The following is a 25629-nucleotide window of genomic DNA, read 5'->3' on the forward strand; positions in this document are numbered from 1 at the left end:
GTTTCTCCTGCTGGTGCAGTGCGAGCGCGGGTGCTGGGGTGGCTGAGGGGGTGCAGCTGCAGGCAGCGAGGCAGGAGCTCCCATCTCCTTCCCTGCACCCTGGCCTTGTACCCATCCCTTGCACAGGACCTGCCGGCAACGTCTGAGCCATTTTGTTGCTTTTTCCAACCTGGCTTCCTGTGCCATAGGCACAAACAGGCAAAGCAAACCCCAGCTCCTTTGCTTTGTGCTTCAGGGCAGGGCAATCTTCCCTGGTGGGACAGATCCTTGCTTTCACCCGCACCAGGAGATACTCTTTAAACCCCCTTTGTGTGTGGTCCCCCTCCTCCTCTTCCCCCCACAGAGGCCTCTGCCATGCTGAGCGCTCTGAGAGAAAAGCCATCCCTCCCCTCCACGCGGGGACCACGGTCCCCCTGGGCCCGGCACAAAGCCGGCTCCGATTCATACGTGGGGGCTCCAGCACAAAGCTCCGGGGAGAAGAAGGAGCTGTGGGCCCGGCAGCAAGCGCTGGCAGCCACGGGGCTGAGTCACGGCCGTGGGCCCACGCACGCCGGAGCAGGCACGCTGCCCCGTGACTCAGCCTCGCCGGCAACACCGTGCATGGCTCGCCCGCCTTGGCGGCAGGGTGGGCTGGCTGCACACAGGGATGTTCTGCACGGCGGCTGCTTCTCCTCCCGCCAGCATCATGCTCGCATCCAGCCTGACCTGGCTGCCACCTTGGGGAGAGCCCCACAGGGTTGTCCTGGCTGAGCCCTGCAGATGCTGGATGCGGCCTCTGTCCTCTCTCTGGTGGCAAAGGCACCCGCAGCCAGGCAGGAGCCGTGCTGCAAACCAGAGCCTGTGCACCACCCGGCTCTGGGTCCACAGTGGAGGGAAGGGGACTGGGGACCATGGCAGAAGGTTGGGGTCAAGATTGTGGAGGAGGGCACGGGGTTGGGGACCACTGCAAACAGCAGGGGCTCTCACCAGCCACCCAGTGAGAGGTGGATGGAGGCACCATCCCGTCGGAGGCTCGGGCTCACGCAAACTGCTTATTATAACCCTACTGCCTGGCCTGTCTGTCTGTCTGTCTTTCCAACTATCTGTCTCGCTCGCTAATCAAAGAAGGTTGTTCCAAGAAAGCTGGAAGAGGAGAAGGAATGTCTCACTTGGCCGTGGCTTCCTTTGGAAAGTCTGGAAAAACTGTGGCATCTCAAAGTGCGTGAAGGTCTGCCTGGCAAGGAGCACATTTTCCTTCCAAAGCTGCTGTAAAGATGTGAATCATGAGCCGGTAACGCTCCTGGCAGAACGAAAACTGATTCCACTGAGACGTGGTGCTGGCAGCGGCTCTGCTGTATCTCTTGGACGAAAAAGACAAACATTTATCTTAGAGACATCACTGGGGAAGAGCTGCCGGTGCTGCCGAGAGCCCGGCAGCAGCCGGATCCTGCCTGCGCCCCAGGGTGCTCCCACCAAGGGGATCCTCAAGCAGGTTTCCCAAAGGTCTCCCAAAGCCCAGCAGTGGCATAGTCAATATTCAAATACAAGCCAAGGGGTTTACGGTCCCCTTTGGTTGCCCTCCACCATCCCCTTTGGTTGCCCTCCACAACCTCAACCCCTTGGCAGCATCTCTGCATTTCAGGGATGAGAATATCCCATATCCCAGTGGCTTGTTTGCAATGTCGATTCAATTTCTGGGTTTTTATAGGCATCGCATTGCATATTGCAGGGAGAGACGAGGAGGGGGTGCCTGAGCAGATTAGTTTTTCTTGCTGTGAGCTTGAGGACAGAGCTTCTCATGGTGATGAGCCAAACTCCGCACCTCTGCAGCCGGAACTGTGCCGAACACATGCCTTTTGGTAGCAGCAACCACGCATGGGGAACGTGGGGATTCATTGCCCGTTTCATCAGAAAAGGATGTAAAATCTTTGGAAAGGTCTGCTGGGAGCCAGCGGGGAGCCCCGCTATTCCACTTGCAGCACAGTGGAGGTCTCCCTGTGCCACCATCTCCACCCAGCCTGTCCCTTGCTGTCCCCATGCACCCAACGCTGGGGCCAAAACCCCACCACACCTTGCCCCTGAAACGCCCCATGCTGCAATTGCAAGACCCCAGCAGACGTGGCATATTTATGAAGCCACTTGGTCCCTTCCCAGGTGGCCCCAAAATCTGCCCACCCGGCTGTCCACCACAGAGCTGAGGCTGCTGCCTTCCCTGCTGCACACACCCTGCTGGCGGCAGCTTACCTGACCGGCTCAAGCCGCTGTTCATGGACCCCAGAGCAAACAAACCCCCCCCTTCCATGCAAGTCCCTCCTTTTTGGGGACTTTGAAGCTTTCTGGAGCCCAGAGGGCACCCTGGCTCACACCATCCCGAGCCTTCAGGGCTGGGCTCAGATTTCATCACCACTTTGCTGCTTGGAGTCGGAAGAGTTTTAACATTAAGCATTGATGTGCAGCATGTGGCTTCAGGTCACGTCAGCCAAACAACCCCCCGCCTCAAGCCAGAGCACTACAGCCAGTTTATGTCTGTGGAGAGCCCCAAAATCAATACATTTTGTCCAAGACACATGTGCAGGACACTGAATCAGGAGTGCAAGTAAAGCTACGTCCTGAAGAGTGTGCAGGTGCTTTGGGGACACTTCCCTTGGTTGATACCCATGGGAGGAGGATAGCCCATTTGCAGGCTGCAAAGGGGTTTGCACATGACATCGGCTCTTCCCGGTGGAGACAGGGCGAAGGATGGGGAGCAAGCCCCACCGCTGGAGATGCCTGCCTTGGGAAGAGCCTCGGCCTGGGGACCAGTGATGCCCCAAAATATCGGCCACTTGAGAGAGATGGGAAAAGCCTGGATATTGGTCCCAACAGGTCACTGTTTAATTTAGCATGCCTGGGTGACATTCAGGGCAAGAGGTAGAGGAGCCAGGGCAGCCCGGAGCCCTGGGAAGGTTATTTTCACTCTGTGGGGTGTCCAGCAAACATAACCCCTGCAAAATGGGGGGATGGAAAGGAAGAGGTAGGATGAGAGGATGGAAATGGAAGAGGTAGGAGGGAGGTGGGTGGTGGGCCAGGACCTGGGGGTGTCCCTTGAAGCAGAGGAGAGGCCGGAGGGGTTGCAGGGTACTCGCATGCTGCTTTCTCGCGGCCAAGAGCCTGTGCAGCACGGGAGGCAGTTCAGTGCTATGTTATGGTGAATTCCCATGCAATTATTCTATATATGCCCAGCACTCCTGCACAGGTTGGCTGCTGCTTTTCTAACGTGTTCATTAGTGGTCATTTAATTACAGGATGCAAAAATGAGCTGTTCCAAAGTACCAATATACATATGCAAAACATGCAATGAGCAATTAGTGCTACTAATGAGAGAGGGAGTCGTGGTAGCAACAACAGGAAAAATACAGCAGTGTCCCAGCAAACCTGCGATCTGACCTAGCTCAGCCAGCCTGCTGTGACCTGGAATTATCCCAGTGGCCTTTTGGGACACAGGGATTGAAAATGAAACACAGGTGGGTGAGCTGATGGCAAGCAGCTATTTCCTACCCATGAGAGAGACAAGGGGTGTCCGAAACTACCCCATATTCACAGCAAAAGCTGTCAGAGGGGACAGGACAGGATGAGACAGGGGTGCCGGCACAACTACCGCTTCAACTCTGAATCTAAATTCAGCAGGACAGGGAAGTCCCTTGCTTCCCGGCAACTCTCCGGTGCTGTTTGCCTGGAGATGGGAATTAATGGGGTTGAGCATAGGAACCGAGGGCTCCTGGGGACGGGGAATGCTGCCGGGTGCTTCCCTGTAGCTGTGATTAATTGTTGTTAATATTAAATTCAGCACTTTTATGGAGGATGGAGAAGTGTTTAGGCAGAAGCCCAGCTCCTGTCCTACCTGTCATTAAAAACCATTGCAATTAAGCCATAGTGGAAGGAAATACGAATAAACACATCCTTTGTAAGTGGCTTCAGCTTTCCACGGACATCTGTGTCCCACCGTTTCCTCTTCGGCTGACTGAGCTGCTTCTGTTTTCCCTCTTCCCACGACCTGTACTTTGCTTTTTCTCCTTAATCTTGCCTGCAGCTCCTGATGGCCGGGGCTCAAGCAGGGAGGAAAGGAGCCCCAGCTGCCTCTGACCCACTGCAACCCATGGAAACTTCGTGCCTGCTGCAGCTGCAGCCCCAGCCCCAGGCCAAACTCAAGGCTGGGCTCTGGTTTCTTGCTCACCTAGTTGGTCCCTGATGCTCTTTTCACTCTTTTGCTCATTTGCAGCCAGCACTTGGGCAGGGTGCAAGCTGTAGCTAGTCGAAGCGAAATGCTAAAGCTCTGCCAGGGAGGGGATTTGTCAGCAAAGCCAGGTACATGAGCACGGTGCACCCCAGTAAAATCATTAGCAGAGCACAGAGAGGCTCCTCAACCCACCAGGCTGCCAGGTGCGGGGTGCTCTCGGTACCTGCTCATGCTGTGATGAGAGATGTTGGGACTTGGGCACATGCAGGAGAGGTGCCCAGGTCCCTGCTGGCACTGTGAAGCCAGGCGGTCCCTCCGGCTTGGCCCCATCGTCTCCATCAGCCGGAGGAGCACAGCACAGCCAGGAGGTGCCACCAGACCTCGAATCCCCCAGGGACACTGGGAATGGGCGGTGCCGCAGCACACCATGCTTGCCGGCACCCCCAGACAAAACATTCCAACCTGCTTCAACAAATCTTTTTGTCACATTCAGGCAGAAAACTGAAGAGTTTTAGAAAATGTGAAGAAGCGTTTAGAAACTCTGGGGGTGCTTGCAGAGCCCCCCTCCTCTCCATTGGCAGAAATCTGAACGCCTGGTGCTTTCTGCTTGATGAAGGGTTGCTACTGTCCCGATATAAAGCATTTAACAACTTGTTCCCACCTTGCAGCAGATGTGGATGGGATTTTCAGCAGTTGAGACCTGCTCCTGCTTAAGTTAATGGTGACTGGCCTCAGCCAAACACTCCTAAAGAGCCAGCCGCGGCTATCAACCCCACACGGCCCAGTGCAGCCCCAAGGTCTGTGGCAGAGCCGTACTGACAAGCGCGATCATGGGACAAAGCAGAACACGGGGGGAGTTTATTGCATCCCAGGACAGGGTTCTCCCCTGGTTTATTCTGACTGCGGTTCTCCCTGGCGAAGGACAAGGCAGGATGCCACAGGGCAGGGTGCGGGGCCGGTGGTGATGGGTCAGCCTTCGCCAGAGGACACCGAGAGGAGCCACGCCAGTGGGGGCCGAAGGGGGACCCTCCTCCACCTCTCCCCAGTGACTGGCAGGACTGCAACACAGCCAGAAGCCACAGTTAAAACCTAGGGAATGCCAGGAGACACAGGTCGGGGCAGCAGCAACATAGAGCCAGGTATGCCATGCCATGGCAGGTTAGAAACAGTGTGGCCAGCGTCCCGGTCCCTTCCACAGCAGGTCCTTAAAGCCCTGACATTGCCTGGGGAAAGGCAAAAAAAAACAGGATAAGACTTAGGGTGATGGATTTGGAGATAAAGACGGGCAGCGAGGGAAAACAAACCCTGCGGCAAGTAAGACACCAGTGCCAGGAATACGATGTTAAATATTTTGGACCTACTGTAATAAAGATTGTGCAAAAAGTGTCCTGAGAGCCGAAGCTGGCTTTTCAGAGCCATGAAGGACGCTGGTAGATTCGCACAGGGGAGGGATGGACGAGGAGGGATGGGGGAGCACCAGGTGTGCCTAAATTCGGGTAGATCTGGGACTCTGGCAATGGCAGAGCCTGACAGGCTGGCGACACAGCAGGTGGTGATGGCCCAGCAACGGGTCTGGGACAAAATGGGAATGGGGGATTGCGGGAATGCCCTGGCTTCACCTGGCACTGGATGGGAAAGAGCGTTGGCAATGGTCCCCGCACTGGACCAGGGCTCCGGCCACATCCCCGGGCTCTGCCGCTGTGGCAGAGAAGGAAAAGACTTTTGCCAGGACCGCAGTCCTGATGAACGACTTTTTTTTTCCCCATTGCTTGCAAACATCGTCATCTTGTATATAAACACAAAATGCCAAAATGTGAGTCAGCTTAATGGCAGTTTGGCTTCTGCACAGAACCAAGCTGATAAACGGCAGAACTACAGTTTGCAGAGGTGATTTATTCCTGTTTCAGGGGGTTTCAACAAGTCACTTCATGGCAGGTAGAATGTACTCCCATAATATAAAAAAAAATATTTAAAAAATAAAATAAATTTTAGAAAAATTATTAAAAAACCATTTTTTTTCAATTACTTGCTTCCCATTGATGAGGGGAAACCTTTCAGTCTCAGTTACTTTTTTGGCTTTGATATACATTAAAGAGTAGAAAGAAATGCAGACAATGTTCTCCTATGAGCAGTAGATTCAAACTATATAAAGGTGGGGGTTTTTTTAAATAGCTGCTAAATAAGTTTTGTGGCCCAATGCTGCGATCCAGCACAACAAAAGATGCTATTCACATGAGGGAGCAGATCTGAGACTGCCTCAGGAACCCTAATTCCTGAATTTCTCAGCTTTTTTTTTCCTAACATAAAGAATCTCAATGAGCCAATTATGGAGATCTTGACATAATGTCATTTTTTCAGCAACAAATGCTACAGTTTAAATTCCACTCTGTAAACATTCAGGCATGTACTTATATCTACATGTGTAAATAATCCCATGCAGGTCAGCAAAACTAACCACGTATATAAAGTTAAGTGCATGTAAAAAGTGTCTGTAGGATTCAGGCCAGTGATTGCAAAACAGTTTAAACTATAATCCTCCATTTTCATTAGTTTCTTAAAAAACTTCTGCTGTAGGCTTGAAATTCTTCCTGTTTTGTTGAGCCAAAGGTGATTTTTCTCCCCAGGCAGTCTGAGCAAAAACTCTCCTGCTGTTTTTAAGTTGTTAGGCTTCAAAAATCACATTTCCCAATAAGGACATTCTGCCCTTTTAATTTAGAGAGTTCAACATTGACATCTATTGTGTAAATAAAGCTAATTAAAGACAGTTACTATTTGCTATATATAAAGTCCTCCAACACCACAGTCGGTAGATTTGGCTGCTTTTGCTAAGTAAAGCAGTATCTGTAGGCACTGGGAGCATCCTTTATTACTATAAACGGGGTGTTAATTTTTCAGCCTAATATATAATTTAAATAAGACCTCAGCCCCAAAACTCTATACGTTCATCCTCTTCTAGAATGCTGAGCGGCACAGAAGTGGTGGGCTCCCGGCTTTAGCTCTGTTCTCTCGAAGACAGAGACATCCACCCATGAACAGTGCTAAATCACTGCTGCCATGCCTTGCTTCACTGGGAAAATCAAGGCAGTGACTGGGCGTTGCTGAAGTTTCTGTGGTTAATGAAGCACGCTGCTTGTTTAGGGGAAGCAGGTGGGTTGCGGGCTGGTTTGCATCCTGGCTGAGGTTAGGAAGATGATAACCTCTCCGAGAGCCCTGCCCGCATTTCTGGCTTGTAAGAAGAAGTTTGAGGCTGTAGCAAAGTGATGAACTCGGTGCCTCCCAGTCTAAGCAGCCAGGCTGTGAAGGTACGACAGGGCAGGATGAAAACCTGGTTAAAAATCGACACACCTCCAGTCAAGACAAACTGCCTCTAAAGGAATATGGCATGTGCCTTGAGTTTGAACCGAACACAACAAGAAAAGGAAGCAAGAGATCCAGATTAAGGGCAAATCCTTCATTAAGAGCTTAAATGGTCCAGATGAAAAATAAAACATGGCAAGCATTACTTGGGTTATAATAAAATGGGATTTAATAAATATGCATTACGACCATGAAAGGGGAACAGAATATTTCCCCTGCTGTTCCACAGAGCCAAAGCTGAGGAAGGAACTGAAATGAGAACAGTAAAAGAGGAGAAATGAGCAGATGGGAAAAAGCCACTTACTTAGCACAACAAATTTGCTTCTCAGCCCCCACTTTCCCGGTTTATGGCCAGAGCCTTTTCTCTCTCTACGGCCACTTGTCTTTGCCTCCCGAAACCACTGCAGGGATTCGCAGGAGCGTGTAACGTCCTTTGGCAGTCCTTGCAGAGGACCAGGCTGTCTGGGTTTGAGACACTGAGCCCTCGAGGGAAGCGCGAGCACAGGCGGTGAGCACCGCATGTTTGCCACACACCAGTGCAATGGTACATCTGCTGCTGTGCGGCATGCCCTGTCATTACAGGGGAGAGGGGAGGTTGTTCTTGCTACCTTGCAGAAACATTAGCTGAAGATGGTGGAATATTTTTTTTTATATATTTTCAGCCATGCTTCAGCTTTGTAGCTTATTCAGGATCGGGTTCTCCAGGCACCCAGGAGTTTAAAATTAATAACTGAGATGTTTTGGCTAGACACGTAGAACACACAACCTGCTTGTTGTTTGTTTGGACTGAAGAAATACTGAGAGGCAGTTTCAGCTCCTTGTTTTGTTTTCTAAGTGTTCTAGGAAATAATTTACCAAATTGACAGACAATATGTGGGACAGTTTCAGGCGTACAGTGACAAGATGGGGTCACACATAGTAGCACAGCAGCCAACTCAGTCTACACCAAATTCCCTTTCAGAGGTATCCTTCAGTAAATAACTCGGCTGTCTAAATCTATCAAAACACAAAATCTGAGCAGTTCTCTCAGGTACAAATCATGCAAAGCCTCCGAAAGCTGCAGCCTGGAGGAAACCTTTGGTGGGAAATTACCAAAAATCCAGTGATGGGTTATGTTTTTTCCTGACTGTCATTAAGAGTTTAGTGCGTGCCACGAAGCACGAGGGTTAGTTGATTTTTGCTTATCGAGTGTGACTGTCAGAACTCCCATTACCCAATTCAAGCAGGTTCCTGGTTTATAAAAGGATTAGAGCCCCATTCCTAAATCTTGATTGCATCTAGCCAATAATTGCTGGATTGAATTGGATTTCTCCCGCGACAACCTTTCATTGCATGCTATATGCCACTTTGTTTTGCCCCTAACTCACCTTTTTAACAAATATTTGCTGTGTTTTCAGTACCCCGGGGCTGGTATTTGTCCTTCACTGCAGAAGCGTGCACTTTCTCTTACCTCAATCAAAAGGTACCGAATGTATTTGTCTACTCCACAAAGAGCAGAACTCAGACCTGAGTGACTTCACATTTTATTTCCATAATATACCACAGTTGTCAGGGCAGCAACATAGGTAAAAATGACTAGGAGATGTGATAACCATCTCTGCCAAAGTGTTATGTATTAGTGTTTTCAGCAACATTTTCTTCCCATCTTGTTCCCTGGAAACAGAACTGGGTGCGTGGCAGAAACATGCATTCATGCTCAGCTTTAAACATGATTGTTTGGAAGCTGTTTGCTGCTATTTTGCACTCACGGACCATCAATAGCCCAGCAAAAGTCCTGAATACTCAGCTAGCATCAAGCACTCCATGGATATTATTTAAGAATGTCAAAATGCTAAAATTAATGTTGCCTTTTGTAATTTTTAAGTACTTGATTCTGAAGCCCCAGCAATAATCTTTTACTGTAGCCTTTTCTTTGTGCAGTGTAAATAAAACCTTTAAGTTATAAAGTGTGAAGTGCAGCAGCGACCAGTTTAGAATTAAATCAGTTTTTAATCAACACAAAAGCTAAATATATCACCTAGCAGTAGAATCAGTGGACTGCGTTGGGCCACCCCAATTGCAGTCACCACACTAACATACCAGGGGTCAAATTACTCTGTATAATTTGTTCTTCTCTAATCAAAGGCTTAATCCTATCACCACAGCAATAAATTGAAATAATGACTGGTTCCTGTGTTTGCAGTCAGAAGCATACTCTTTCTGGGCTTATAGAACACAAGTGTGTAGAAACCCTCTTAAATACAAACTAAAAATCGATATAATACTTTTTCAATGCCTTCCACTTCACACTTGCCACATCATTGCTGAACTGCTCTGATATATCTGCTCCAGTTGGGAGTAGTGGAGGTCATCTATATTCCTAGACAGCATGGGAGTTGCAGCCATGCAGGTGAAATCCCAGGTATAGCCAAGAAGAATGCTCTTTTCTACCCTTTCTGAGGAAAAGAAAAAAAAAAAAAGAAAATCACCAAAAAGCCAGTATTACTGAGTTGGGTTATTTTTTAAAATTATTCTGGCACCCACAGCACAGAATAACAGATTTGTAGTTAAAATACATTGTGACAGCCTGAGCCAGGGGATGAGAAAGTGAATCTATTCCGGGATGTGGTTGGGAACGCTCTGTTACTCTCCAAGCGAATGCTCAGCTCAGGCGGCGATGGCTGTCCCCATCTCCGTTCCCAGCTCAGCAGCACTCGGGGTCACCTTTCTGTCGCAGATCAAGAGAGACAAGGGATCAAGTCACAGAAATGCCACAGCAATTCTCTTCTCCCCAGAAACCCAAATTTAAAAAGCGCTTGGTGCACACATAGCAAATGTTTCACTAAGTTTCACATCGTGTAATTCCCTGCAGCACTTACAGTCCCCCGGCTAGGGTTTTCTGTGGATTTGCAGCAGGTCTTTCTTCCAAACCTGCAGCATGTGCACCAGATGATTGCATAAGCCTGTAATTGTGCTGGTAAAGTCTCATCCCCACCTCTTTTTGGTTGAATAATCCAAAACACTAAATATAAAATGTGTTGCAATTTGCAACTGCAGTGTTGCAAAAATCAGAAAATGGTAAAATTGTGTGTTGCAACATTCATACCCATTGCAGAAATGACAATTTTTCCAACTCTCTATCGTTTCCTCCATAGTACTGCAGGAAAATCCCGTATGAAGTGTCACCCTAGGAGGAAACTTGCCTGCAAGGTTATATGAATAGATTAGGCTAGTTTAGCTCTGAATAGTTAGACTAGTTTAGAATAATTTCATTCTGAGGGTTCTTTTGCTGCTCCCATAAAAGAGAACTCCCCTATCCATCAGGATCTTCCCACAGAAACTGTGCTATGAAGACAGGATGTCTAAATAACTGAGCTGTGAGAATAGAAAAATTTTCTGTTTCTCTATACTGTTGGCTTCAAAACCTTATTTTGCAAGATCATATAAGTATGATGTTACACAGGTAAAGGAGCATGTACAAGATCTTCACAGCTAGAGGGGAGCAGGTCACGTTGCAGCACAGAAGAACAGCATGTGGGCATCCAGCCCTTCCTTCAGAGGAGATGGAGGAAAAGTTTCCAGAGGATGTAAAATACATCTGGACTTTCTCTAAGGCAAAGGGTTTTTTTCCTCCCAGGCCAGTAATAGCTGCACATCTCATCTGCTCAGGGTTTGAAAGGCGTTACTGGTTTTGCCCGTCAGAATGGCCTGCTCTTTATGGAAGGTAAAGCCAGTTCAGAAGACTTCTCATCGAAGCGCCAGCAGCAGTCATTTGCTTGGAGCAGGAAGAACATGAGACTGTCCTGCACCACACATGAAGGACCACTCATGGGAAGGTGGCACACAACAAGCATCTGCTTGGCAGCCCCCTGAAACTTTATTTTTAATGGGCGTCCTTTTGTACAATGCTAAAAATTACTGATGCTACATCTGCAAGATAAAAAACTGAACAACTTGAGAAGGGGAGAACGGGCAAGTTAACACTATGATTATTTTTCTCCTTCTTGGCCTGACTTGGAACCACAGAAACTCCTCCCTAATTTATATCACATAGGGACTATTTTTACATGCCTTTTCACTGCCTTCCACCTACTCACAAAAGTCCTGCTGATGACTTTACAGTGTCACTTCCCACTATTTGACTGCAACTGTTGGTCATTTTCACTGTTTTTTGCTATTTTATGCTGGGCTATAAAGTGGAGTCGCAGCATGGCAGCGAGAGTGATTCAACTCTGCTTTGGGAATCCTGGATGAGCACCGCTGTAGCTGATCTCCAGTCAGTGTTTTATAGCTTCTATCCTGTCTTCTTGCCATCAGTTCTTAATGGCTTAAGACTTTGCTTTAGCCTGGTTGTAGCCTAATAGCCTTGTCTCCCTAATTTGAATGTCCTGAGAAGCTGCAAGTAGATGGAGTGGGAACTTGATGCTGGGCTAGTCTAGGTGACATCAGTGACTGCCACTGGTAAAGCCCTTCTCTTGCTGTGCTGTTTATTCCTTGGTTCTTCCATGCCCAGACAGCCCCATTCATAGCAAGCTTAACAGCCTTTTTTCACCCCCACTTTTTTTTTTTTTTTTTTTTTAATTAAGAAGCAGAGTGTCATGCAAGTTTCTCCACCAAGTGTTCATAGTTATGAAAGCACGTTAGATGTGGCTGTATTTGCAGACAACAGTGGTACTTCCTTTCTTCGGAAACAGAGCAAGTTTCTATTTCAGGCTTTGCTGACTCAAGGGTGAGGTACCCGAGCTGATTCAGCAGCTTGGCAAGCCAGGAGAACTTTTGGTTATGAATGGAATAAGCAATAAATTTTAAGTTTGTCTTCATCTTACAGAAATGTATGTTTGAGTGAAACCACCTCCTGGTGGCACACATTTTGCCAAGTAAGTGGTATAGTCTGCATTGCTTTCAGTGTAGAAGACCACTCGAATGAGACAACCATAAAGCCTGCAAGAAAAATCCTAGTCCTATAGGAGCCAGTGATTCCCACTCAGCTGGGCCAGGTTTTATCCTCCCTCTTGAGGTCCCAGTCACATAAAAAGATCTTCTACTGCTTACTCACTTATTTTATCTGTGCATCTCATCTGGGATATGAAATCGTGTCAGTAATATGAATAATTTCAGCTGCAACTTCGGAAGGGTGAAAATACAGAACACAAAACCAACCTGGCTACCCCAAGGAAGTGAGAAGAATGCACCACTTACCCAGCATCCGTGGCTTCATATGGAAAAGATATCAAAGGTAATCTTGGTGCTCTTCTTTTATGAAAAAGTGAAATAAGCATTGTGATACTTTTCCAATTTTAAAAACCATGGAGGGGTAACAATCTTCCAAAATATTTTCTAATGTTTAGCTGTTAGTTTGTGAACAGAAGTCAGAAAAGCTGGGGTTTTTTTTAAAAATCCATAACATAAGTTCTTTCATCTAGAGGTTATCAGGATTCAAAACAAAGCTCATAATGAATGCTGCACACATCAGCAAGGATGCAGATGCAGAAGTTTGCCAGAAAGTGAGATCCTGCTATTTATTAAGGTAAGAAAGTAGGAATGGAGCATCTGGCCTGTCTCCCCTGAGCCTTTCTGTCTGTGGATACACAAAACAGGTTTTAACACATTTCCTCCAGTATTTATGCTGTTCCAGAGCCAGACAGGATCAGTAGTCTCATCCATGGCATCCATGATGCCTTTTCTTTCAGGCTATAAGTTTTCCTTTGACAGTATACAATAAAAGCCACAAACTTCTAAATAGCACTCCTCCTCCCCGTCTACACCAATTATATTGGCATTAATATACGCTGTTGTTCTAGCCAGCAGTTCCCATGTCATATTCTTCTGCCTCATGAAGGCGGTTTGTGAAGTCTAAAAAAGCATCATGTGGGTTGTCACATTTCAGAACCCCCCCTAAATAGTTTCGCACAGCTCCATCAGATAAGCGGTGAAGCACAATATTATGAACATCAAACAAAAGCTAATCATTAGAGCTGACAAAGCTGTGCCTCTGAGAAGGGAAGTAAATTCAATTCTATAGACTAAATATGTATATTTAGCAGCATGAAGTTAAAAGAAATGGGCAAGTAGGATACGCATTTGCTCAGCTATTGCTCTGTAAAATATTTCCTCTAACTCGGTCTCTGAGAAAGGAAACCAGTCACAGAGTACTTTGGAAGGGCAGTCAGAGTTCTCTGCAGGAAAACAGCACAACCCAGAACTACCAGACACTAAAATGAACCTGGGACTCAAAGTCAATACTGTGTGGTAGCTCCCAGCTCTACCAAGATGTGCTAACTATTGTTGCTAAGAAAGTGACCAAGAGGAAGCATCTTCCTTAAAGGATGCTACAAACATTACCCACACAGATGCTGCCTTGGAAGGACACGCTGGCTGTATTATATTCCATGGGGTTAAACTCCATGGGGTTAAACTCCTCCTGGATAAAAACAAATCAGAGTGCAGGGCAAGAAATAACAGATACAAATTCAAACCACTTCTTGCCCTCTAAGACAAATTTTACTCAGGCTTGAAATAAATACAAGCATCATTGTTGTTTACTGCTTACATGTATTTAATCTGCTTCTTGAATTCAACAGAGAAAAATCTTCACTATAAAAGCAAAGTGAAAGAATACTGTCCATGACATAACACTCGATTTAAAAAATTCAGTCTTTTGGGAGGCAGCACGAGGTCCTTCCCAGCCAGGACAGAGCTAACAAAAGTGAATAGAAGGTAACTGTTCTCCCTACTGCACACACAGTGTATGTTTCCACGGAACTTGATAATGACAGAGGAAGCTGGGGAATGGCTGGGCTGGTGAGTGTTGGGTGACTGTTTCACCCAAAAGATCAAGAGCAGAAGCAGGATGGGAGTCTACGAGTAACAAAACTAGTGGGAGCTTCCTCGGGGGAGCAAGGATTCTGAACAACCTTGAAATCATGATCTGAAGCTTACCAAAGGAGGATTTTCACAAGTCAGATGCCTTCTTCGGTCCCACTTCACTGTCCTTCGAACCAGTGAACAAAAGCTGGGAAAGAGGAGACTGCTTCATTAGCGGAGATCAAAAGCAGGCTCTGACTAGTAGCCAGACAAAGTTTGGGATCATGTGGGTCACTCATTTAAAACTTGTGATGTGGCCAGTATCTTTGATGTGATTCTGTTTATTCTAAGAGCATACAAAGTCCCACTTTATTGAGCACAGGGGGAACAACACACACTTCTCTTGCTTCTCAGTCTGAGCTTTGCTTCTGCTTGCCCTCTGTCTCCTGCACACACATACGTCCATGCCCAAAGTGTCAGTCTCTTCCGTGTGCATGCAGAGAAAAATGCATATAAGCAGCCTCTCTCCTCTGACTGTGTGAGCACACTCGCGCATGTGAACCCTCTCTGTGCAGCATACATGCACGTGAACCCTCTCTGTGCAGCATACATGCACCTGAACCACCTCCTTCTGCGCACTCACTTACTGCTGTACGCACACAAACCGCAGCCTAACAGTTTTATTTTGCATGAAGGTATGATCCCGTATCTATCTTCATTTTAGATGAAAATTTAATTAAAGTCTACCCAAGCAAGTTTCAGTAGTAAATATCAGTTTGAAGGGCCTCAACTTTTACTATGCTCTAGCCAAACAACATTTTAATTATTTACCACCTATGCACTCTTAATCACCCTGGGCAAAAGGAACCGAATGAAAGCATGGCTTTGTTGATACCAGAGGGAAAGCTCGCATCTTCAACTGGAGAAAAATGTACCCTGGTGTTCTTTTCAATGACATCCTGATTTACTTAGAAATTATGAGGGCTTAAATTATTTCTTGTTTCCCCCTCCATATTTTAGCTCTTTTTAGTTTCTACCCTTTTCAGAGGGGTGTTAAGGAAATGTGGCTGACCCAGACTGGCAGTTGAGTAAGGATATCAAAAGCAATAACAATAAGCCAATACTATCACAATGCAAGGCTAAAAAAATTTAGGCTGGAATTTCAGTACCTCTTACATCTCAAAGTTCAAATCACCCAGTCTCTACAACAACATAAATCTTACAGGTTTACATAACAAAGTTAAAAACACAGGTGTTTTACCTTAAATTCTTTGCCATTGAGGTAAAAAACTTTTTTCCTTTTTTCCACCAAACTTCTACAATATCTTTGAAACCTTGGAAGTTGTCGTATTTATTTAATCCTGCAGATTAAATAAATTCATCATCCTTTATGAAGTAAAAAGGTAACTTAAAGTACATTTAGGTGAATCAATAAAAAGGTTGCAAAGAAGTCCTAGTAAATTTATCAATTAATAGCCAAGCCCAGGAGGCCATCCTTCCATTCTGCTCTGTCAGCTAAGGGATTTCTTTCTTCCTAACAATGTTTATGTAAGAGTAGCCTGGTAAGCAGCACTCGCTGTAAAATATTGATCAGCCAAGACATTAGTTGGAATTCGAGAGATGGCTATGTCATAGCAAAACCAAAACAATTATCACTATTGATTGGTCTTTTTTATTATAGATTATTTTGGTATTTGAGTACGTGAGGAAATACAAATTTCTTCAAAATAATAATAAAACAACCACATTTTACGGCATGGTTACTGCACAATAAGTAATATCTTTACAAAGGAAATGGAAAAAAATACAGGTTTCAGTTCCAGTAACCGTGTGGCCACATATTTGCTATTACTATTTAAAAAAAAAAAAAAAAAAAAAGGGTAAATTTTACTGAATGGCCCCGTCTTCAGAGGATAAGGGGCTCACTGCTGGGTAAGAAGCGCCGCTGAAGGAAGGTCCGCTGGAGTCGAGTGCTTTGCAGGCAGCCAGCTGGGAAAGGCTCACCTGGAAAACAGTAAATGGGATTTAGGGAAGCAGGAGGCACAGCAGGGCCCAGGCCGCTGCCGAAAGCAAGCGGACAAGCAGCAGAGCAGGGGCTGGGGCGCAGGGAGGGAGCGGGATGGGGAGAAGCTGGTGGGACCGAGCATTTGGGAACATCACCTGTGAGCAAGGGTGAGGGATGGGGAGCTGGGAAGAGGAGGGGAAGGAGCTGAAGCAAGCGCAGAGAGAAACTCTGCCGAAGGAAGGAGAGATACGGGCCGCCTGGGGAGGAAGAGATAATGAAATTGAGGGAGCGGTGCAGGCGAGATAGCGTCAGTTATAAACAAGCGAAGAAAGAGGAGAAAAATAAGCCAGCAAGTCCGGCAGGCTGCCGGGATGCGGAAAGGTTGAGTTGTTTGCTGAAGTGCATGTTGTTCGCGCATGGCAAATGTCAGCCGTGCCGACGGCGGCCTTTCCCCCCCAGCCCCCCGCGAACAAACACGGCGCTAAAGGCGCCGGTGGGACCCGCCGGCAGGCCACCCATCGCCGGCGGGGCGGGCGGCCGCGGGGGCAGCGCACGGCGAGAGGCCGGGCCGCGGCGGAGGGACGGGACGGGACACGGACACCCTGAGGGACCCGCCCGGCTCCAGCCGCCGGTAACCCCGCGCCGTCCCGTCCCTGTCAGCCCTCCCCGCCCGCTACCGGCGAGGAGCGGCCGCGGCGAGGGGGGGGCGTCGCTGCCTCACGGAGGGGATAAGACGTCTCCCCCCGCCCCCCCGGGCCCGTCTCTGAGGGGAAAGGGGCGCTCCCGGGGCCCTGCGGGCCGGTGCGTGTCCGAGGGGAGCGGCTCCCGCCCCGCGCCCCTCAGGCCGGGAAGAGGGCGGGCGGGAAGGGGAGGGGGGGGGGCGCGCTCCCGCCGCGGCGCCGCGCTCCATTGGACGGCGGGGGCGCGCACCCGCGCCCCCCCCCCCCCCCCAGCCCGCCCCCGTGTCCCCCCGTGAGGAACATGGTGGCGGCGGCGGCCGCCCGCGCCTGAGCGCGCCCCCGCCCCTCCCCTCCCCTCCCACGGCGGCGCGCAGGCGGGCGGGCCGGCCCCCGCCAGGGCACGGAGCTCCCCGCGGCGGCGCGGCACCACCCCGCCGGGAGGGGTGACGGGACCAGCCCCGCCGGGCCCCGCGGCAGGCGAGGAGGAGGAGGAGGCGGCGGCCGAGCCCCGCGCCGGCGGCTGAGGGGCGCCGCAGGGGCACTCGGTCTCTCGCCCGGGCGCTGCCCGCGGCACCAGGAAAGCGCGGGGCGGCTGAGGGCCCAAGGCCCCGTTGGCGGGGAGCGGCGGGGAGGGCCGCGCAGGCCGGCGGCGGCGGCGGCGGTGGGGGGGCGGCCGCCGGTGCCGTCCCGACTGGGCGGGCGGGAGGGGGCGGTGCGGCGGGAGCCGGCCCCTTGGCGGCGGCCGTGAGGGGAGCGCTGCCCGGCGGGCGCGGGGAGGAAGCGGTGGCCAGCTGCAGCCGACATGGAGGAGCGGTCCCCTCCCGGCGGGGGCCCGGCGTCCCCCCCGCGGGACTGAGCGAGCGGCCGCCCGCCCCCCCCCCCCCCTCCCGCCTCGGCAGGGCTGCGGGGAGCGGGGCCAGCGGCGGGCGGCAGCCCCGGCCCTGCCCGGCCGGCGGAGGCGTGCGAGGCGAGGGGAATATGCGGGGCTGCCCGCGCCCCAGCGCCCTGTGTGCCGAGCCCGGCGAGCGGCGGAGCGCCGCGGCGCTGCCCGGCCGCCCCTCCGCGCAGGCGGCGGCGGCGGCGGCGGCGGGAGGAGACTAGAGGCGACTCTCCGAGGAGCCCGGTGGCTTTCCCAGCCCGAGAGACCCAACTCCTGAGCGGGCTCTTCAGGAGGAATTGACAACATGGCTTCCCCACCGCACCAGCAGCTGCTGCATCACCACAGCACCGAGGTGAGCTGCGACTCCAGCGGGGACAGCAACAGCGTGACGGTGAAAATCAACCCCAAGCAGCACCAGGGCTGCTCCTCTTCCAAGCACTGCAAGTACAGCATCTCCTCCAGCTGCAGCTCGGGGGAGTCGGGGGGCACCCGCCGAGCCGGCGGAGGTGGTGGCAGCGGCCCTGGCCTCCGCCGGCAGAAGAAGCTGCCGCAGCTCTTCGAGAGGGCCTCTTCCAAGTGGTGGAACCCCAAGTTTGACTCCAACAACCTGGAGGAGGCTTGCATGGAGAGGTGCTTCCCGCAGACCCAGCGCAGGTTTCGCTATGCCCTCTTCTACATTGGCGTGGCCTGCCTTCTCTGGGGCATCTACTTCGGCATACACATGAGAGACAAACAGATCGTTTTCATGGTGCCGGCTCTGTGCTTCCTCTTGGTATGTGTAGCGTTTTTTGTGTTCACTTTCACTAAGACTTACGCCCGCCATTACGTATGGACTTCGCTGATACTCACCCTCCTGGTTTTTGCTTTGACTCTCGCTCCGCAGTTCCAGGCTCTGAAACCTAGCTCAGGAAGTGGTGACATGTCCAATCGGACTCCCCCAGCAGATCCCGCAGAGACTTGTCTTTCTCAAGTAGGCAGTTTTTCTATGTGTATTGAAGTGCTCTTGTTGCTTTACACGGTGATGCACTTACCCTTGTATTTAAGCTTGTTTCTGGGACTGTCATACTCGGTCCTCTTCGAGACCTTTGGTTATCACTTCCGCGATGAGAACTGTTTTACGCCTCTCGGAGCTGGTGCAGTTTACTGGGAGCTGTTGAGTAAAGCCTTCCTGCACATCTGCATCCACGCCATCGGTATTCATTTATTTATCATGTCCGAAGTCAGGTCGAGAAGCACATTCCTGAAAGTGGGGCAATCCATCATGCATGGAAAAGACTTGGAAGTGGAAAAAGCCCTGAAAGAGAGGATGATTCATTCTGTTATGCCAAGAATAATAGCTGATGACTTAATGAAGCAGGGGGATGATGAAAGTGAAAACTCTGTCAAACGTCATTCCACCTCAAGCCCCAAAAACAGGAAGAAGAAGCCCTCCATACAGAAAACCCCCATAATATTCCGTCCTTTTAAAATGCAGCAGATAGAGCAAGTGAGCATTTTGTTCGCAGATATTGTTGGCTTCACGAAAATGAGTGCCAATAAATCTGCCCACGCTCTGGTGGGACTCCTGAATGACCTCTTTGGACGTTTCGACCGTCTGTGCGAGGACACTAAATGCGAGAAGATAAGCACTTTGGGAGACTGTTATTACTGTGTAGCTGGCTGCCCAGAACCCCGGGCAGACCATGCTTACTGCTGCATCGAGATGGGCTTAGGTATGATTAAAGCCATCGAGCAGTTTTGCCAAGAGAAAAAAGAAATGGTGAACATGAGAGTCGGTGTTCATACCGGGACGGTCCTGTGTGGCATTTTGGGAATGAGGAGATTCAAGTTCGATGTGTGGTCCAATGATGTCAATTTGGCCAATCTGATGGAGCAGCTCGGGGTGGCTGGAAAAGTCCATATTTCGGAAGCTACTGCGAAATACTTGGATGACCGTTATGAAATGGAGGATGGAAAGGTGATTGAGCGAGTTGGTCAGAGCGTGGTAGCCGACCAGTTAAAAGGTACGTGGTTTTTTTTGGGGGGGGGGCTCAGTCTTTTTTTTTTTTTCTTTTATGAGGGTATGTGTTTTCCCTAGCGCATGTTTTATCCTTGCTGACTTGCAAATTGAACACATTTTACATTTAACTCTGCGTGCTGGTGATCAGAAACACCATGGGAATTACAGAATAAAAGATGCCATGGAGATAAGTGTAAAAGATCTTCTGGGATACTAAAAATGTACTCAGACTTCAGAACTCCTTAGCGCTCCTTGTGAGAGTATCACATCATAGGGAGGAGAAGGTTAATGTGTTTGCTGTCTGCAAGAGGTTTTTGTTTTACTGTTGTGTCATCCTTTAATTCAGTAAGTAAACTTGTTAATTGACTTCATGTGCCATACATAGAGCATATGTGTTTTGCAAAATTATGTATATCTGTGAAAAGTTTTTTTTGGCATTGGGAGAGTTGGGACTGCGAAGGCATTTGGGAAAAATGACAGCTGGATTCACAGAAAGAAATGAGCACTGTAGATTTGGCAGTTTGATATAGCAAGTTGTTACAGTTTGAAGTTAGGCTGGAAAAAGTTACTCAGGTGGTTCAGTGAGCTGGCAGATGCTCTTGTTTCTGCAGCTCTAAGGATTTGGGGATGAAACTGCAAATTTGCCTTTCGGAAAAGAAAATGAGGGATCCTTTGGTTCCCCTTATGGCTTGGCTAAGGGTCTGATTTTCATTTTTCTACAGAGTATTAATTTTGAAATGAAACCCTGACTGCTTTCTAGCAGCACTTAGAAGCGCATGCAGGAGGATTGTACATGCTGAGGGTTTAACTGTCTCTTTAGTAAAAGCTGTCTCTTTAGTGCTGTGCCTTTGTCTTGAGGAGGTATGGTTGTCTGCAGTGCTTGTAGCCCAAGGTGGGGAGCAGATGAATCAAAATGGGAGTGCAATATGTTGCAAACCCTTTTATGCTATGGGAGTTTATTTGTTGTGTTTAGAAATGTACCCATTTTTATAAAGTAAGGATGGAAAACAGAGTGGAAGAAACTGAAGGAGTCACAGGACAGCGTTGTGATGGAGGAAGGAGATATTTGTTGCAACAAATACAAAACGAGGCCAGGATGGTTGTAGAAAGGTCAGTGAGTAAGGACGGTGGGGGGAGAGATTGCAAAACAGTGGTGGAAGCAGTAATGGCAGGCCGCTCGCCTGTGGCAGGTGCTTATTTTGATGTGACACAAATACTTATTTTTGGTGAGCTAGCTGTCCGCATGCATGTGGCAATGGGGCTGAAATGAGAGGCTTACGGGGAGGAAAAATATCGACAGTGACATTGGTGGCTGGAAGCCATAGAACTGAAGCAGATGTGTGTCCCTGGGCTTTGGCTTTCTGTTTAGGTTCTAAAAATACAAATTCAGTTAATTTCTTTGAAAATTGTTGACACTGATGTATTTCAGTGGAAGTGTGATTTCAAGAAAAAAGGGTCAGACATAATCTCTCCATTCCTCTAAGCTGAATCTGGTGAAAATAAATTGAACAGGTCGTAGAGAAACAACCCTGCGATATTTCCCACTTCATCTACTTTTACAGCCAGATGCAGTATAAAGATTGTGTTGTAGCAACAAATGAAATGAAGTATTTTTGCAAAATTTATAACTGTACTTGGTATCATTAATCACAAAATGACATGAACTTACTTGTGGAGACTGATGGTACTGCTCTTAAGTGTTTTTATTTATTTGTTTATATTTTCTAGGAGATCACAAGAGCACTGTCTAGAGTAATGACACCCCATGCCGGGAGTGGTTTTTTTCATGGTCTTTCTCAGACCTCTGTTCTGACCTTGGTTACATTTATTGCAAGAGGGCATAGGCTGTTGTGTCTCGTCAGTACAGTGGTTCGGATTTTACAGCTCTGAATGCCTTTCACAGGTCCTGCTTTAGCCAGGGCACTACAGATGAACAAACTGACATGCAGTCTAGATAAGATGAAGTATGCTTTGTGGACTGACATTTTAATGGTCTTTTCTTGCCCTGAAAACCTAGCTATGAAAGCAACTGCAGCATGTGGTAGGAATTACTTTAAGGAGGAATATGGTTGGGTTGGTTTTTTCCCCCTTTCCCTTCTGTATTTTATTGTGGAACTGTAATTAGCTTCCATTTCTTATCAGTCTTATATAGTTCCAGAAATCAGAGTCTGTGTGTACTTTTAAACCAAGCAGACCTCTGCCGTGACTGCCTTTATCCGCAAGTCTGTGGCACGTAGTCCCTTTCCCTCCCATGCCCAGACCTTCAGGGGCACATGGTGGGTGCTGTGGAGTTGCCCATTTTTTCCTGTTTCCTCAGTACTTTGTTCTGCAGTCATATTACTTGGCTGATAGGTAAATGACATTGGGGAGAAAAAAAAAAAAGGCAATGATAAAAGCAATCTAACAGCAGTGCCACAGGCTGGCGTCTAGAGCCTGCTGCAGGGGAGGGTTTTGTTAAGGAGCAGCTCTGAGATTTAATAGAGTAAACTGAGATTTCACCTCTTAATTAATTGTCCTCTGCCAAGCACCTGCTCAGTTTTGTGAACGGTGGTGCTGTTAGGAAGCTTTGCTTTACTATTTTCCCTGAGAATTTGTTGATAGTAGTGATAGAGAAGAGGAAGTTTGTTGTGGTTGTTCAGTTATGTCATACATTGTACTCTTTTCAAGTATGAAAGTGCTGCGGAGATAACAGCCATAAGTTTTGTTTCCTTACTGGTACTTCACTTCTCAGCTTCCTTTGGTATCTTAATGATATCCTATTTTTTATATTGTATGTCTAGTATATTATCTCTTAATTGTCTGAGCTGCCACAGTAGTCATAGCTATTTTTCTGAAGCTAAGTCAACATGATCGAGTAAACTCTTTATAGAGCAAAATGGGGGGTGCCGAGGACTCAGTGTCCACGTTATGCACGTTTCAGGACTTCTACCTAAGAGTAGTTCTGGAATGGGTCTTTCAACAAAAGTACCTCTGTGGCTGGAGCACATCAAGTGTGCTCCTGGAGTGAGCCTCTTGGTTTGGTTCACCCAGAAGGAATCCAGGTACAACTCTACAGTGTGCACCAAAGCAGGGTACGTAGGAGTGAATTGGGCAAACTGCTTCAAAACCATGCTCCTCGTTCCATTTGAAATACCAATGTGGATGTACCCTGAGTTGTCCTGGTGCTGCTCCTTGGTTTTTGGAATAGGTGAGGCAAAAGTAAATTTCTGTTTCCCTGTGCTGTTTCATGGTTCACTGAACTCTTAGGATGGAAATATCTTTTCTTCCTCCTTTGCTTCCTTGGCTTCTTATTGGAAGAAGTGGGGCCCTGGTATGTTCCCTCCTGTTTCTGACTTCTGAATTGAGTAGATGGTGTATAAAACAAACCAACAAAGCAAGCAAGCCATAGATGACCTTAAAATATTTTTGCCTGTCTCTGACTGTTGTTTGTTTTAAGATTGCTTAGGCCATCTGTTTTCACAGCACCTGATCCCCTTGGATGTGAGGGGAGCGCAGGAGAGCAATGTTGTGGTGATTTTTTGAGGTCCACAGATAAACCCTAGACATCAGTTCAATTATATCTTCCATAATAATTTTGCCATGGGATTTGAGACAATTCACTCTGTTTTCTTGCTGAACTTCCTAGCAAATAAATTTATTGAAGACTGAGATACTGAGAGTCACATAATACATGTTAATGTGTCCTTTCTGAGCTCTGGAGTCAGAGATCTCTTCCTGGGATATAGAAAGTTCTGCTTATGGAATTATTTTTGTTTTGCTCTGTTCTTCTTGGTTGTTTGCATTTCTCTTTCTTGTTACTTGGGAGGTCACAATATTGCTATTTGCCAGCCAGCCAGCAACTCTTCCAGAAATACCAGGGTCGCCGGCATCTTTTTTTGAATGCTCAAAATACATAAGCATGTTGGGGCAAGAATGCTTACTGTGTGTTTATAGAGCATAGCACAGCGGAACCATGATTTCATTTGGGGCATTTGTACGTATGCTGATACTCTAATAAAAGTAATTATCATTGAAGTTCCTGTTAAAATAATTCCCGAACTTTTTGCTGCAAGACACCTCCTTGTTCAGTTTGCCTCAAGGAATGCCTTTATTGCTGAATTTCTGTTAGAAGCCCTTGAAGGTACAGAGACACTTTTCTCTCTGATTTTGTTGTTTGCTTCATCATGGAAAAAGCATAAGCGGATCTTGTGCACTCTGTCACCTGGCTAACCAAACAGTTGTTGATGGCTTCAGAGGGAAGGTCAGCTTTCACAGTGCTTACTGCGTGAAAATCCACCAGTTCACCTGTGGCAGCTGGTGGCTATTCGTGATAAAGCCTATCAAAGATCTGCAGCTTACTGTGTGGTCTTTCACTGTTCTCCATGTTTCTTTTAATATCTGCTTTACTTTTAAACATTTTTTTAATAAAGCAAATCAGTTATAAAAGTCACTGTTTTGCTCGACATTGAAACCTTTTAATGTAATTTAAGGCTATTATTTCTCCATAAATAGCCTAGCTCTTTACGTGGTGGCAACCTGTGACCCGTGGGATGCTCTTCCCTTGGCAGACCATGGGATACAGCTCTGCCTGGTGACTTGACACTCTGCTGCTTCTTCAGGTTTGGGTTACAGGGAACCACAGTGCGGGTGTTCCTGAAAGACAAAAGTCTCAGGTGAGGTTATGAAGAGATAAGTCATTGAATTTTTCTTCCCTTCCTCCCCTCTGTGGCTGACTGGGGGGGAGACCATGATTACACCGTGACAGCAGAGAAGTCTTCCCTGCCTGCCCTGTCTTCCTGTCTTTTACCAGACCTGGGCGCAGAGGACCTGTAGCTGTCATGTGCTTCTGGAAGTTCATAGGTAGATGAAAGATAAGATGAAAGTTTTCCCTCAGCTTTTTGAGCCCAACCTGCTGGGCATAGTGTAAATCTAGAAGGCTTGTGCTTGTGCCAACAGGAGAGCTCTGCAGAGAGCTCTGCACAGATTCAACTTTGCTCTGTGGCTTGCCTAAGAGCAGCTTTAGTCTCTAACTAGTGGGTGTTTTGGGGGTGAGTGCAGGAGATTAGGGTGCTTGTCTTGTGACTTGCCAGCTGCTGTGCAGGTCTTCCCATTCAACCTCTAGTTTCTTCATGTTCAATAAATGTAAATCTTTAGATTACTGGCTTTTTATATTTATTGAACTCGTTTGTGACAGGCATTGTAATTCTGGATTTCATGTGTTCTGATGCTAATCTGATGGTCAGGCAACAATTGATAGGTAGAACAAATGGCAAATTTTTTTTAAGGTGGTAATGAAGTAAGCATGTGTATGTATTTCCACTTTCCCACAAAACAAAATTCTGAGTGCTGACTGAGACAGAAAATTACAGTGACTAGCCAGTTTATCAATTTTACATAATCTGACGTATTAGCTGTTTTTATTGAGGTAGTGGTTCATGATCTTATTTTCAAGCGTGAGGCTGAAAATATCGTACACAGGTTGACTTCACTCCTGTACTTAAAAAATGAGAAGTATTCAGTGACAGATAAATAATTATAATTAGAGGTAATTTGCATGAAGGCATATTGCCAGGAAGTAGTAAATTCTACATTGATTTAGCATTTTGACATGATCTGTAATTTTACCATGTAATAGCAAAAAGGAGGTAAATAGTGAATATAGTTGCTCAACCTGATTTTTGTCAAGTCTTCACATGGTGAAGAAGTGTTTCATAGCTATAAACAAAAGAAAGAACTTTGTAGGAAAAGCTA

General features: G+C 47.8%; 2 protein-coding genes across 5 annotated transcripts in view; one reads left to right on the forward strand and one right to left on the reverse strand.

Moving 5' to 3' along the window:
* The window catches only part of VASN (vasorin), a 347445-nt gene that overhangs the window by 68494 nt on the left and 253322 nt on the right, over window positions 1-25629 (reverse strand). The window lies entirely within an intron of this gene.
* Window positions 17751-25629, forward strand: part of ADCY9 (adenylate cyclase 9) — a 99687-nt gene continuing 91808 nt past the window's right edge. For 3 of the 4 annotated variants that reach the window (XR_011329280.1, XR_011329281.1, XM_069809735.1), the window contains exon 1: window positions 17751-19903. Coding sequence is in view for 2 of the 4 variants with exons in the window: in XM_069809735.1 (XP_069665836.1) it covers window positions 18205-19903 (1699 nt within the window). In the remaining 2 variants the exon portion in view is untranslated. The remainder of the gene's footprint in view (window positions 19904-25629) is intronic. The other variant, XM_069809737.1, reaches the window with a different exon arrangement.

Source organism: Haliaeetus albicilla, chromosome 22 (genome assembly GCF_947461875.1).
Source record: "Haliaeetus albicilla chromosome 22, bHalAlb1.1, whole genome shotgun sequence".
NCBI classification, from domain to species: Eukaryota; Metazoa; Chordata; class Aves; order Accipitriformes; family Accipitridae; genus Haliaeetus; species Haliaeetus albicilla.